Source organism: Lontra canadensis, unplaced genomic scaffold, assembly GCF_010015895.1.
Source record: "Lontra canadensis isolate GAN:19392208 unplaced genomic scaffold, GSC_riverotter_1.0 scaffold24, whole genome shotgun sequence".
Lineage (NCBI taxonomy): Eukaryota > Metazoa > Chordata > Mammalia > Carnivora > Mustelidae > Lontra > Lontra canadensis.
Window position 1 is genome coordinate 8,252,386 of NW_022631018.1, and position 15,567 is coordinate 8,267,952.

Here is a 15,567-nt window from a genome sequence, read left to right on the forward strand (position 1 = left end):
GTCTGAGACAGGGTTCAGATGCACGTGCCATTTAGGAATGTGCCCTCTGGAGAAAGGGAGGGAGGGAAGCTGGAGAGGGCAGGGGAAGGTGTTAGGCAAGAATGTGGTTTCAGCTGGTGTCTAGCCTCCATGTGGTCCAACAGAGAGCTCTGGAGTGTAAGGCGTGGCACAGACTTAGTCCTACCTTAGGGAAGGATGGCTGCATTTTGCTAGGCACATGTCAGTTATTGGTTGGGTGTTACCCACATTGTGGTTGGTGCTGGCTAACCTCCCAGTGGTGGCTTCTGATGTGCAGGTTACTCCAGAAAAGGGGGGGTGGTTCTGGGCTGTTAGCATCTAAAACTCAGAGCACCAGGATATGGGGCCACCAGCCCAGTACACTGGGAATCTGGCCCAGGCACCAAGAGGTGCCATGTCCATCTTCGTTTGTATTTTTCGGTTTTTAATCCACATCTTAGTTTTATTTCTCCTTTTCAAGATTAGAGGGTAGCCTGGGAACATAGGTTAAAATTAGCAGCACCAATGAAGTTGTGGAGGTCTGGCTAAAATCAAGTACAAACATGTATATGCTTTGCTGATGAAAACCATTTACCATAAAGAAAAGGTAGTGTGATTACGTAGTACCAACCTGAAAGCAATGCTTGATTCATGTTTAGGTTGGAAAGGTCCTAAGACCTTATGTAATTCATATGAGAGGGTCTTCTGACTTGCAGTGAAATACGCTTAACCAACGTATATCATTCCAGACTGGGTTAACGTTTCAAAGGGGGCCTTTTATTTAACTCTGTTGACGATGGTAAGTAACTTCAGCTTCTCACTATGAATATGCAGCACCTCTCATGAGCGATTCCCACATTGATTTCTCTACCTGGGATGTCTGACCTGAGAGCATTTGAGTACCCTAATTGCCCACTGCGGGTTTTCACTTTGATGACCCCATGGATCCTTTAAATTAAAAATATTATTCTCCCGTCGAATCTTCTCCCACTTTCTCCTAGCCCCATGTTCCTGATCCTAGGTAAAGGGGTGGAGGCACCAGCATCTCCCAGTGGCTCTCATATGGTTTGGACCCGAATCCCTTCCCCAGGGGCCACTGTAGAATCCTCTGCCCCCCTGCCGCGAGCCCGGCTCTTTCGGCTCAGCCTCTACCCCCATACCATTGGCAAAGCCATCATCAACCTCAAACTAGAGAATGATTCACATCACTCCCTATCTTAAAGCCCGAAATGTCTTTCCAGTGCCAAATCCAAAATTCTCAGCTAGGTATCACCATTGCTTCTGAGGAGTCTGGCTCCAGGCTAAAATCTTGTGTGTGGTCTTTTAGGCCCAACCACGGGCAGTTTCAAGCCTTTGCCTGGCAGGCAGCGTGGGAGGGAGCGGCCCTTCCCAGAGCCAGCCCACCGTGGTTTTTCAAGGAAGTAGCAGGCAGGGACTCAGAAGCTGGCACCTCCATTTGGAGGCCTCTTTCCTGAAGCCCCAGTTGAGACCTTCTCTGCCATGTCTGTAGATTTCCACTGTTAGCCCTTCCCTCTTCCTTAGCCTCAGCCTCCCAAGGCCATACAAAGGCAAAAGCCTTTTCGTCAGGGCTCCTCGGCACTGAGAAGCTTCCCTCTCTCTGTGTTGCGTGTCACTCTCTGATGCGTGGACTGCTGTCTCCCAGAGAGCAGACATTTATTTGGCTTAGTATTTCCAGTAATTGGCACAATAAAGGCTCTTGAAAAATGTTGACTTGGTAAACCATGAGCAGGGTAATATTTTGTTTGTACATACAACATAATCGTTGAAAAGATTCGTACACTTGGCTAGTCTACTGGTATATATCTAGAATTGGCAATATTAAACTTTCTCAGTGCATGTGTAAACTCTGATTTTCTGCACCTGACTGAGAAAAAGGATGGGTTAATTAGATGTATTGACTGTATCTTGATGCTTTATCTTTGCAACTCTGACATACTTGGGCAATGATAAAATTTGAATCGGGACCAGACATGGCCACTGATGCTCATTTTAAAAAAGTTTTTTTTTTTTTTTTTTAAGATTTTATTTATTTATCAGAGAGAAGAGAGAGAGAGAGCACAAGCAGGCAGAGTGGCAGGCAGAGGCAGAGAGAGAAGCAGGCTCCCCGCTGAGCAAGGAGAACTTTGGGATCCTAGGACTCTGGGATCATGACCTGAGTCAAAGGCAGCGGCTTAACAGACTGAGCCAACCAGGCGTCCCTCATTTAAAAAATCTTAAGAAAAATCATGAAACGTAGAGCCTGATGTCAATAATAATTAAATGTATAAAATATTTTTAAATTGAGAAGGATGAAAATCTATATGTTTCTCCCTATGAATTGTACAGTGTAAGAAGAAATACCAACTACAAAAGTCAAGCATCAACTACATGGAAACCAATGTTTATTCTGTGAGTTAATTTCAAAATTATACCATGTAAGTGACTAATATTCTCTGTTGGATACAGTTCAAAATGTGCCCAATAATGGATTTCTTCCCAGACTGCTTATACATTTAAGCATGAGAAAGCTGAATTTCATCTGGCAAGGAGAAATAAATGTGTATTTAGCTCTCTACTAATAAGAGGCATCTGCTTACTAGTATCGACAAACATATTTTGCAATTAATTTCTAAACAAATTTTCAAGATTATAATTGAAAAAGTTTAGATGGCATCTATTGTGAGCCAAAATTTGGAAAGGAAAAAAATGAAACCCTGGCTTATAAGGAGTAAGTGTATGACAAACTGATCGTCTCTCTGTTTGAAGAATTGGCTTTGATTTTTCTTCTGTAGAATGAGTAACTGGTACCAGCTTGTAAGTAAATAGAAGAAATAATTGCTCTCTGTTCCCCCATTTACTACTAACCCAGTAGAAGAGGACTGATGTTTGTGGAGCAGGGAAAACTTAGGATACTTACACAGAAGCGTGCATCAGACTGTTACAACTAACCCCCTTTTTTTTTTAAAATTTTATTTATTTATTTGACAGAGATCACAAGTAGGCAGAGAGGCAGGCAGAGAGAGAGAGAGGAGGAAGCAGGCTCCCTGCTTGAGCAGAGAGCCTGATGTGGGGCTCAATCCCAGGACCCCGGGATCATGACCTGAGCTGAAGGCAGAGGCTTTAACCCACTGAGCCACCCAGGTGCCCCCTAAACCGTTTTTATGTAATTTGTTCACCATGAACTTTTGGAGCACCTGCTATATGTACTCGGCTAGGATCTGGAAATAAAAATAGCAAGCCAGGGTGCCTGGGTGGCTTCATGGGTTAAAAGCCTCTGCTTTCAGCTCACGTCATGATCCTAGGGTCCTGGGATCGAGTCCCACATCGGGCTCTCTGCTCCGTGGGGAGCCTGCTTCCCTTCCTCTCTCTCTGCCTGCCTCTCTGCCTCTCTGTGATCTTTCTCTGTCAAGTAAATAAATAAAATCTTTAAAAAATAGCAGGCCAACACAAATGTATTCTAATGGGGAAGGAAAATAAATAAGAATAATGATGACTACCTAATCATAAATTGAGGGACAATAATGGGATTTCATACAGTATATTATGAAGGTACCGGAACTGGTGTCAGGGAAGGCTTATCAGAGGAAGTGACACTTGAGCTGGTTTCTGAGGATGAGTAAAAGTTTGTTGTGTGAGAAAGGTTGAGGTGAGAAAGGAGAGCAAGCATTCCACGCAAAGGGGATGACAGCAGCGTGATGTGATCAAAGAAATGCAGTGGGGCTGGGCTACAGAGGAATAGGGAGTGATACAAGATGAATCTGAAGATGATGGCATAAAGTAGACCAAAAGAAAGCCTTGTAGGCCATTTGAGGGTTTCTGGTCTTATATAAAATTGAAAGACAATTAGTGGATTTAGATTGGAGAGTAACACAATCAGATTTGCATATTAAAAAGTCCACTCTACCATCAATGACAGGAACAGAGAATGATGCAAAAACAGGTAGTCCAAGGGGAGTTATATGACGATGGCTTAGATAAAGGTAGTGGCTGTGTACAAATCCCAGACATTCAGGATGCAAGTTTGTAGGGCTTTGGTTAAAGGTGGGTGTGGAGTTGAAGGGGAGAGGACATCAAGGATAATGCCCAACAAGATGGATAAGTAGTGCCAATTGTTGAAATAGGTGGCACCAAGAGGGCCGCGTCTGGGGAAAGATCAGGAGAGTCTTGGATATGCTAAAATGCCTTTGAGAAGTGGAGATATCCAATGGGAACTGGCTAGATGGATAGATGGCTTGGAGAGAAACAAGCCCAAGAGTCCAAAAGAGAAAGGATACAGACAAGGCAATAAGAAATACTTTGGAAAGGAATGACAGATAAAAAGAAGAAAATAGTTGTAAATTGAGACAAGCATGACACAGTGCAAATATTTTATAGTGCTAATAATAATAGGGAAAAGCAATGATTTTATGAATATTAGAAATAGTAATAACTGAGGTTTAAAGAGCAGAGTCAAAACTCCTGGTCCTTGGAACTAATCCCTGTCTTTTGGGAAGGCATCATTGAGATGCGGGTGGGCAAGTGTCATGTATGAAACCAAAACTGGATAAACCTTTGTGGTGGGGTGGGATGAAGGAAGCAACAGGAGCTTATGAAGATTTCCCCTTATTAAGAAAACCAGAGTAAGTGAGTTACCCTTAGAAGTCCCCATTAAAAGGAACCAGGTTCCATCTTGGAACTAACACACAAGCTAGTGCAAGGCCAGTAAGTTTCCCTATAAAAGGACATTTAAGTAAACTCATGCTGGAGCAAAATCATATATTAACTTTAATGGAATTATGAGTATCCAAATAGAGACATCTTTTACTTTATACAAAAGCAAATTTATACTCATACTTTAATAAGGAATGCACACCACAAATAAGTTATGATTTTACTAGAACAGCAAATTTTTTTTTTAAAAGGAAAACAATATAAGTTGATCTAGGTCTGTAGTTCTTAGGCATAAATAACTATCTCAAGTCTTCACAATGGCTGAATTTGTTTTTTGTTTTTGGTATTTCATCTAAAGTTTCCTTTAGTCTGCTTGGAAACTCTAGCCTTTAAGATTCAAAGAATTCTACACATTTTTTTTTATACAAAGTGAGGTGGGGTTTAGTCTTTCTTACACATCACATGGTCCTTAGAATTTGAGAAAGAAACCAAGCCCTACATACAGACTGCTTCCACTTTATTGACCACTAAGAAACAAATTATTCAGTTCTCTCTTGGCTTTAGAAGTTTTACTTCTTCCTGCATTACAAAAGTGAAATATTATTGAAAAGAGGGTGGATGATATTAACTAGGTAACAAAATATATAGATTTGTGTAAGAAATTCAAAGAACTGCGAAATAATCACTTTTACATTTAATAGCTGTAAGGTAGAGGATTCTTGTCAAGAATCCACGTCTAAGATTTCATATCAAAGGGTTCCTGATCCTTGTTCGTTCTAGTACTTTTTTTTTTTTTTTTATATTCTTCAGGGCAAAACTACTCAGGCTTAAAACTGGTCTGATGAAAAAATAAGTTCACTAGAAATTCTAGACCATGTCAAAAATCTGTATCCACATTCTCTTCACAGTAAGTAGACACATTAAAGCTTGAGGAAATAAAACTGGTATTCTTAGATTTTCCCCAATTTTGAGGATAAGGTTGACAACCAGGTTTAGGATATATACTGAGCCATCAAGGTGCTTAGGGATGAATCAATACATTTATGCAAGATACTGATAAGGTCTGTTGTTCAAACATCTGCAGTATGAGGTCTAGAAGATTAGTTGGCAACTGACTTCTTTGGGCTTTGACATTGCCAGGATTTTGGATTGTTTTTTCCCTTACAAAAAATATTCAGATGCCTGTGTTTGGCATTCAGACTACTTCAGTGTCAAGACAAGGTCTAACAATGATAAAATAAGACATTAATATGTCTTAATGTAATAGAAACAATCTTGGAATTTACATGCTATTTAAAATATCGTATTGTAGGGGCGCCTGGGTGGCTCAGTGGGTTAAAGCCTCTGCCTTCGGCTCAGGTCATGGTCCCAGGGTCCTGGGATTGAGCCCCACATCGGGCTCTCTGCTCAGCAGGGAGCCCGCTTCCACCTCTCTCTCTCTGCCTGCCTCTCTGCCTGCCTCTCTGCCTACTTGTGATCTCTATCTGTCAAATAAATAAAAATCTTAGAAAAAATTAAAAAAAAATCGTATTGCAAAAGGGAAATGCCTGGATAATTTACTTTTGATTAACAGTCACCAAGAAGAACATTCTGCACATATTTAACAAGGGTAGTAATACTGCATCAAAAATAGTTCTTGAATATTGTGAACGAAGGCGCCACAGAAAACTCAGCATGAAAAGTGACATCCTGGAGTTCTCCTCGGCTAGAATCCCATCTCCATTCTCAGCAGCAAGCAGGAGACTCAGAAAATGCTGACTTTAATTACAAACTTTATTTGTCAATACAATTCACAGTTTATACATGGTGCATTTCACCATATGAACTTTAACAGTTATCGAAGAAATGGGTGTAGATTTCTTTCTAAAAGAGCCTCACTTTCTAAAATTTTGGTTAGAATTTAAGTTTATAAAAGTACCTTCAACAAGTTAACTGAGTATTTACATTTCTAGCTTAAATTTAAATTTTGGAAAATAAGCATCTATTTAGATGTTTTTTTTTTTTTTAAGATCCTCAGTTTATTTTTTTAAGTCCCTAATCTGAATGCCACTTACTCAGATATTTCCACCACCCTCACCCCCCAGATAAAAGAAATGTTTGCAATTGTATTTGGGGAAGTTGTCTTCTTTCTGCATTTGAAAAATTATATATACAAAGTACAGCAGATCTAAGTATGAAAATAAAAGAGAGTAGCAATCTACTAGGTGCTTTTAATGAATTTCTTCTGAATCTTGGAAACATCCAAAGAGTTACAGGATATAAAACTCAACTAAAAAGGGTTATCAGCCTTTTCTATCTAAAAAAAAAAAAAAACTCTCAAGATTTAAATTGTGCTAGAACAGCTTTTTCTCTAATGTCAAAGATGAATTATGCCTGCAATCTGCATTTTTTCCCATGTGCAATATCACAGTGATCCCAGTTTTAACTTCTGCTCTCATGCTCAGTCACAGCTCCAGGGGGGCACCCACACAGGCGAGGCTGTGCCCAACTCCAACCACAGCATCACCTCCCGTCTGGCAAAAGTCACCCAGGGAAAGAAACATCGGGTAAGTCTTCCACATCACAAAAGCAAATAGGGGCTGGCAGTATAATGTTTATTAGCAAATGGTTGTAACACATTATTGTGCTATCTTCTTTTCTTCAGAACGGTAATTCACACCAGTTGTCTTAAATCACCTCCAGTAAGATCCGTGTTTAACAGCTTTTCTTCTGTCAGAGCATATATGAGTGTGTGTATATATATACACATATGTGTATATATATATATATTTTTTTTCTTTCTGCTTCTGCCTTTTAAGGTGTAGTGATGAATGAATGATAACATCCAAATACTGCCAGGAAAAAAAAAAAAGGGACTGTTTGGAGCAGCCAATTTTACCACGTTGGAAATAATTACACTGTGTATATGGGGCCATCTGTGCACCTCATTTCTTTGCAGTGCCTTTAATGCTAGAATTTCTGAGTGTTGCTTCAATGTCCATCTAATTTGGCATCTATTCCTTCTTCGGGCATCATCATTTCAGTGTACGCACTGTTCCCAGCAAGGTATGGTGTTCAAACGGGAGTTGTGGGATAAAGGGTTGCAGAGGTGAGCCTAGGGGTGGGGCTGGGAAGGAGAAACCACACATTAGCTAGAGAGGTTCTGTTTCTTCGGAAGATAAGGCACTGACAGAAAATTTCTTAGGTAAAAGGCTGCATAAGAATCTCTTGCCATTTACAAAAAGAAACGTCGTCATCCATAAATGGTCCATATCTAGGCTCAGTTAGGTAAACCCTGAAAAGTTAAGGACTGATCCCTCGAAGCTACATGATTACCAGAAACAATTAGAATTCATTCTGAGGCCTTATGGCACGTTACGAAAAGAGGGAGGAAAACAGTCTGGGCACAGAAAGGCATCAGACATTGCTTGTTTCATTCCACTTGCCGAGGAAAGTGGACCACTCAACAAGCATCATCGAAAAGATAGTGCTGGCTCAGAATTCCAAATTCTCTCGATGGTAGATGGCCGTGATGGGTGTATCTATTATTTTTTCCCCCTCTGGAGCTCATGCACAATTTAAAAAATGCTACCAGCAACAGTCATAAAGAGCATATAGAAGTCCTCACCTATGGCTATGCCTAAGGTTCTTCAAAGAGAGGGTTATTTAATGTTCTCGATAACAGCAATTTCCTCGCCTGCACAGTGTGGCGTCAGTCCGTTCAAATAGATACTCTCAGTTTTCAGTAAGGGAGGCAAGACATCCCTCTCGCTGGCGAGGTGATTCACAGACAGGGTCCTCCTGCAAGGCGTCAGCTCTTGGTTGTGGTTGCCGGCAAGCTCCGCGGACAGCTTGCGCTTGATGGAGGTGGCGCGCTGGAACTTGTCGTAGATCTCCACACTCAGGCGCCTCCTGGTCTCCTTGAACTCGGCCGTGACGTTGGCCGTCCACTCAGCAGCATGGGCTCTGAACTCTCCCACCTGGAGCATCACGCAGAGAAAACACAAAGAGACACCCACATGACAGTCAGCATTTTGTGTGCTTTATCCTCGGATCGTTTTATTGTGTTTTAAACAAGAAGATGGTAGCCCTTTGTGATACGGGAGGTCTGAGAATTGGAGTAATTAGGCACGCGGGCCAGGGTGACACTCCGCTTTCTGTCGACGGGGCTCTAAAAATTAACCTGTGAACTCCCCGCTCTCTGACCCGGCTTATATTACAGGTACTAGGTGTACCTAGTTGTTATTTTGTACACAGATCACGCCATTGAAACTTCTGCAGCTGTAAAATGGCAATCTCTAACTTTTTAAAATGTTCTGCGTTATCTTTTCCATCCATAATTTCAAGAACCATTTGTAGAAAAGGCAGTGAGACACAGCAGGAGCGCAAGCCTGAGTCAAAGCCTGGAGTGTGAGCCCAGGTGACCACGCTGGTTCTGGAAGCCGCGCTGTGTGCTCGGGGCGCAAACACAGGTTTGAGAGAGCGGAAGTGGTGTGTGCAAGGGCTCTGTGTCCAAGCCCACACTGGTCAGTGGGGAATTCTCTGTTTACTAAATAAGCAGTAAAATATTTTGTTTCTGCTTTCAGGGAAAGCAAAGGAATGAGAACTGGCAAGCCCACTTGGAGGCCCTTTTGGAGAGTACATCCAAGGAATAGTTTCTCCATGAATGTTTGTGGAATCAGTGAAGTTACTCAACCTGTCACAGCTGCCACTTCCTCGGGCGTAGCACAGGCATCTTAGGGCACGCACGTCTTCTCCATCTACAAACTGTACTTTCTGCCTCCTCCGTTTTGATTATCACTAATATCTTTACAAAAATGGTCTTCTAGTAAACATGGTTTTGCAAATGGCTTTCCCTCTTAGCCAATTTTAGTCATTTTTCCCTATTAGTATCCATTAATCTACCTCCTAGTCTGTATAAGCTGATAAAAACAGAGGGCATGTGGGATGACAGCCTCCAGGTCCAGCTCTCTCACTCACATTCTGTGCGCCTGCTGGCGAGCAATTTTACCTTATTTTGAGCTTCCAATTCCTTATCTATAACATAAAGATAGTAGTAATCGATTTCACAGGAGAAACAAGTGATGTGTGTGTGAGTCCTTAAAATAGAAAGGACTCCACAGCGACTACTTAGGACAATGAGCCCGGTGATGCTATAGCTTGCTAAGTGTGCTTTGAGAGCTTAATGGAGAGTTCCAGATATAGACTAAGTGATAGAGAACTGAAAAAAATGGGACATTTCCCCCTGCAATGTTATTCACAGGTTCTAAGCACCCAGTGAAACCATGGTCTGAGGTCTGTCTGCAACTCTCCCCAGAAAGGCAATGGATTACTTTAACCTCTGAGTTATACAGATCTTTAAGTCGTGAGGTGTTTTGGGCATGTTGAAGGCATGCATAAAAGATATAGCTGAACGAGGGCGCCTGGGTTTAGTGAGTTCAGTGTCTGTGTTTGGTTTGGGTCATGATCTTAGGGTCCTGGGATCAAGCTCTGGGTCAGACTCCCTGCTCACAAGGAGTCTGCTTCTCCGTCTGCCCCTCCCCAACCTGTGTGAATACGTGTACGCTCCCTTCTCTCAAATAAAATCTTTTTTTTTTTTTTTTAAAGGTACAGCTGAATAATTCTCCTGTGACCAGATACACTGGGAGATGTATTTCATCAGTTAAAGGAAGGTCAAGGCAAGAGAGAGTTTATGTTTACCTACTCATTATTATAGCTGGAAGAATATTTTAAAATATAATGATGCATTCAGTGTAGAACTCAGTAAACATTTACTCCTATTAGAGAGGACTCTCATTATTACCAAGGGTCTGTGTCATGGGATTGTGTAAAATTTTGTATGTGTATTCAGTGCCTCCTATGCTAAGTGTTTAATCAACTTAATGAGGAAGATTCTATTACTTCCCCCATTTCACTGAGGCTAGGAGGTTAAAAAAACTTAAGACAGAGTAAATATGTGGTGAAGCCAGAATTCAAATCTGGAGGTCTAGCCCACCGTCTTCTGCCTTGCCAGTATAATCTTATTAATTCCAAGGGCTAAACATGTTTTGGAGGAGCCCAAGGCAAATTCACATTGTATGGAAATCCATCGTGTAGCAGCTTACACTAGGGGGAGGACAGACTACCATGATTTCCTGAAGATACTGGGAGAATAGATGTTTTTCCAGTATTTTCAATATGGCTACTTCTCTAAATCAACAGTGGTTATCTGTTCCCCCTCTCGTGCCCTGAACTTTCTATTCTTCATGATACTCGATTTAAGGAATGCAGCCACTCAAACTCAAAGCTTGAAAATAAGGGGGGAGAAACAAAAGAAAAATAAAAGTCCCTCAAAAACGAAATCAAGGGGGCGCCTGGGTGGCTCAGTGGGTTAAAGCCTCTGCCTACGATTAGGTCATGATCTCAGGGTCCTGGGATCGGGCTCTCTGCTCTGCGGGGAGTCTGCTTCCCTCTCTCTCTGCCTACTTGTGATCTCTCTCTGTCAAATAAATAAATAAAAATCTTAAAAAAAAATGAAATCAAGGCCATCAAAATGAAGAATTACTTATTCCTGTTCCTTCAGAAAAATTCTGACCTTTTAGAATTGTCCATAGCAATGTATTCATTGCTGATTAAATAACAATGTCCTAAAGTACAGACCCATTTCTGTTAATGAGGATAAAATTGTATACTCAGGTTCGGAAGGGGCTTTCTTGTTTTCAGTGAAATTAGAATGTAACATTTATATAAGTCAAACTTTCCTTGATTGAAATGTTAATGCATATGGTGCTCTGGATAATTACAAGTTAATGCACTAAAACATTTTTGTTTCATTGGATTTTTAGAAAAAAAAAAAAACAAAAAAACAACCTTTCACTAACTTGAAGAGTATGTCATCTCTCTAAAACTAAGCATTTTACACCACTTAGTAACAAAGCAGAGGACCAAAAATGAGCAAAAGTAGTGCCTAAAGGAAGGAATAAGGAATGTTCCTGCAGCTCATACACTTGACTCAGAGAAAGGTCTTCCCCAGGAGTCCAAAAATTCTTGACTTTTACTCCATGCTCACAGGCCATGTGATCTGATTTACAAGAAGAGAAAGAAAATGGATTGCTACCAGCACTCACCCTCTAACTGGAAGGGAACGGCTTTCATCCTTGTCACCAAATCCAGGGGGACCATTCACTGTCCCCATTTGGCCCCATCTTCACAGCTGCAAAGGGTTTTGCTGAGTCCCTCCCTTCCTTCCCATCAATCAGTCTCTGGCCCCAGTTACCAAATCCGCACCCTCTCAAGGTATTGCTTTACCATTCAGGCTGTTTCTCAGTCAGCTTGGGGTGCTTTCTCTTAGCCTTTCCTTGACTAGCTCTGCTCCACAGGGTTCTCTGGTTCTCAGGGCATTCCAATGGATGACTCGCAAATCCATACCCCTAGGTCTAATCTCCCTGCCGAATTCTGTGTCTGTGTAACTGACTGCTGCTAAACGCCTTCACTTTGGATGACCTGCAGGCATCTCCAACTCAGCCTCTCTCCAAACAGTTTAACGCCACAAACCTGTTCTTACCTAATTTCTTTACAGTGAACAGCACCATTAGCCACTGCGTCTTCCAAGCTGAACTTTAGTATCATCCTCTGTTCTCCCGCTCATTCAGTCTTATATCACATCAGCCCAGAGTCTTGCTGATTTACACCTCCTTTTCTCTCAGTCCCTTTTGCTTCTCTCCAGTCCTGTTGTCAAAACTGTGGTCCTGTCCTGAGCCTCCTAACCAGTCTTTCTGACTTAATCCCTCTCCCTCCACATGCATTATCCATGCAGCAGCCTGCGTGTCCTTCAATAAACACAGATCAATTAGGTACTTTCCCTTGTATAAAACCATTCAATTGATTCCCTTTTCATTTGGATAAAGTCCAGACTCTCTAAAGTGGCTTATAGGGTCTAGGGTCTACCTGCTTTAGCCTTAATCCTAAACACAATCGTTCTCAAAGTCTACTCTTGGGGGCCATCCTGAACATTTATTTCCTCAAACATGCCACTACATTCTTCTGCCTTTATCCATTCATTGCTTCTTATTTTCTCTGCTCAGAATACTGTTCCCCAGTCCTTCCCTAGCGCCTACTGCATTTCCTACCTGTCCTCAACTAGACCTCTTCATGGAGCCATTCCCTGCCCCCCCCATCCCCCCGCTCCCCAAGACGACGAACGGGTAATCCCCGCAGACTGTACTTCCCTAGCATTACTCATCACAGTGTATTCCAACTACAAGTGTAATTGCTCTCCTGGCTTCACAGCAATAGAGAGGATAAGTCTGCCAGGTCTCATTCAGCTTTCCCAGAACTTACAGTGTACATAGTTGGAGTTCAGTAAGTGTTTGTTGGACAAATGAGTGAATGAATAAATGGCAGAAAAATCAGTCATGTTTGGGAAACATGTTCCAATAAGAAGAGTGTGCTGTGCCTCTTGGTTGACTCTGATGGGAGAATCCTGTTCCTTTCAGGAGAGAGACACAGCCAGGTCTATTCATAGTAAAGGTTCAAAGTAGGTTTCCTTAAACTTTTTAGTCTTTGTAAAATCTCCTCATCATTCTAAGGAATCTATGATGTTACCAATGTCTCATCTTCAGCGTGAAGAAAATCATGCCCATCGTAAAGATCATTTAAGTCAAATTCCCTTCTCACTAGCCCCCTAACCTTTACTATCATTCTCACCACTTTGCATGACAATACCTGACTAGGCCATCCCACAACCTAGGCTTCACCATCCTTGTGGAATGTAACCTTTAAATAATACTTTTACATTAGAAGAATCACCGACATCTTTGTCAGCAACTGTGAATACTTTTTAAGCATCTAGAGCTGACTAAGGTAGCAAAGTCTCATGATTATAGAGGTATTTGCCTCCCCAGTAGTGGTTCTAAGCCCTACAGTTCAGGTCCTCTAAAACATCTCAAATAATACCAAAGAAGGCCCTTGGAATGGTAGCAGCGAAGCATTTGTCACATATTTCAACGCTTTTAGAGCAAATTTTCCTAAATCACTTAAGGTTGATAGGATGGCTTAAGAAAGATGGAAGTTCACTCTTCTAGAAACTAGTAATTTATGAAGTTCATAGGAGGCTTATTTGTAACCATAAAGAATATTTATCACCCCATTTACTCCAGGCAACAATCAACAAGGCAGATTCTTTGAGGGTAAAGACCACTGGCTAACGTATCAAGCTCACCTTTCTTTCTCCTCATTCCACACTGTAGCATTTGGGACAGTGTTTTGGATAGAGTGACTGAATAAAGTTTAGTTTCCCCAAACGAGATGGTAAGCTTAATGACAAAGAATATGCATCCTATTTTCTTCCCATAAAAGTACCCAATATAGTAATCTGAACAAACTAGACTCTTGCATACTTTGACTGACTAGGGAGAAATCTGTGACCGTTGACTGACACAGCTCTCTTCCTGTGTACAGACCCTCTCAGGGGCTCTAAAGGAAAGCTGATATTTGCAGAAGTTCTATATCAGTGTGTGTTGGTACAGCCTGAAGAGAAAGCAATTTATAAATTGATTTTACTAATCACTAAAATGTTCATAGCCATTGATCAAAGTCAGTTAATCCAAAGAAATTTATTCCGGGCAAGAATTTTCACCAAAGGAAAAAATATGTATGAAGATATTCTCTAAACTATATATATATTTTAAAAGTTTTTAAAACTCAATCTCTCTACCCAACATGGAATTTGAACTTAGGACCCTGAGATCAAGAGTTGCATGCTCTTCTGACAACCAGCCAGATGCCTCTGAACCATATATTTAATAGCATAATATGGAGATGAATAAACGTCATTTAAGAAATCAGTGCTTCCGAGAAGTCCTCAGCTATAGAAACTCTTTTCTCCTATTATGTGTTAAAGTGATAAAATTGTCTTTATTTTTATTAAAACTATGCAAAAGAATGAATGTATATAGGCAGGGGTAGTAAAAGTAACAGTATGTAAAAATGGAAACTAGGTTTCAACAGTCACATACAGAATAGCTATTGTGGACCAGGTCCTAGGCTTACTGATGACTTTCCTGAGTTGCAGAAATTTTTGAATAGTTTTCTTCCTTTTAACTCTTCCCTTGATGATGTTATAGTACTATCTGTGCACATTCAGGGTCTAGATACCCAGCCCTGAATAAAGCTTGTGAGGGCAGAGTTCTCTATGGAATGCTCTTTATTTGCTCGACCCATGCATCAGAATCGGATTGTAGGTGCCACTGGGAATTTTTCTTATTGAGATATCAAAGTGAAAAAAAAAAAGAAAGATTCCTTTCAGTATTCTTGAAGGAATCTTTAATGTTGCAAAGAAATAAAAAATGAGAATCCATAAGATGAAAAGGCAACCTACAGAATGTGAGAAAATATTTCCCAATCCTATTGTCTGATAAGGGGGTCAGATCCAAAATACATAAAAAACTCATACAACTCAATAGCAAAAGACTAATCCAATTAAAATAATAGAGGATCTAAACTAAGGTTGTACGCCAATTATACCTCAATAAAGAAGTTAAATTCTAAAAAAAAAAAAAAGACTGAGAATGTTTGAGTCATTATTTCTGAATCTTAACTCTACCGTGTTTATTAAAGTGTAATTCTTTATACTTTATTATACATCTGGTTGTGATGACTGTCGTATTTGTTAATGATTTTGTTTCTGAAAACTTCCTTGTCTCCACCCCAGGTCAATTTTCACCAGAGTGGTCATTTCCTTATAACAGAAAATGTAATGACCTAAAGAGAATTTTCAGTATTCTCAGTCTGAAAAAAAAATTTTTTTTTAAATTACAGGTCTTTTAAATGGTCTTTATCACTGAGTTTCTAAGGTTATTTTCCTTCAAGCAATTCTGTAAAATGCTAGCCACACTTTTTTTTTTTCCCCAAGAGAGTAAAGCTGATTTGTGAAGAGCAGTAATTCCTTATACTTTCCCTTCT

At 40.7% G+C, this 15,567-nt stretch overlaps 1 protein-coding gene across 5 annotated transcripts in view; it reads right to left on the bottom strand.

Moving 5' to 3' along the window:
* Positions 1 to 7,431: 7,431 nt before the first annotated feature.
* KCNK2 (potassium two pore domain channel subfamily K member 2) overlaps positions 7,432 to 15,567 on the bottom strand; it is a 218,985-nt gene continuing 210,849 nt past the window's right edge. For 4 of the 5 annotated variants that reach the window (XM_032862739.1, XM_032862741.1, XM_032862740.1 and 1 more), the window contains exon 7: positions 8,128 to 8,606. In XM_032862739.1, coding sequence (XP_032718630.1) covers positions 8,289 to 8,606 — 318 coding nt within the window. In that variant the 3' untranslated portion in view covers positions 8,128 to 8,288. Of the gene's footprint in view, positions 7,754 to 8,127; positions 8,607 to 15,567 lie in introns of those variants that run through there. The other variant, XM_032862738.1, reaches the window with a different exon arrangement.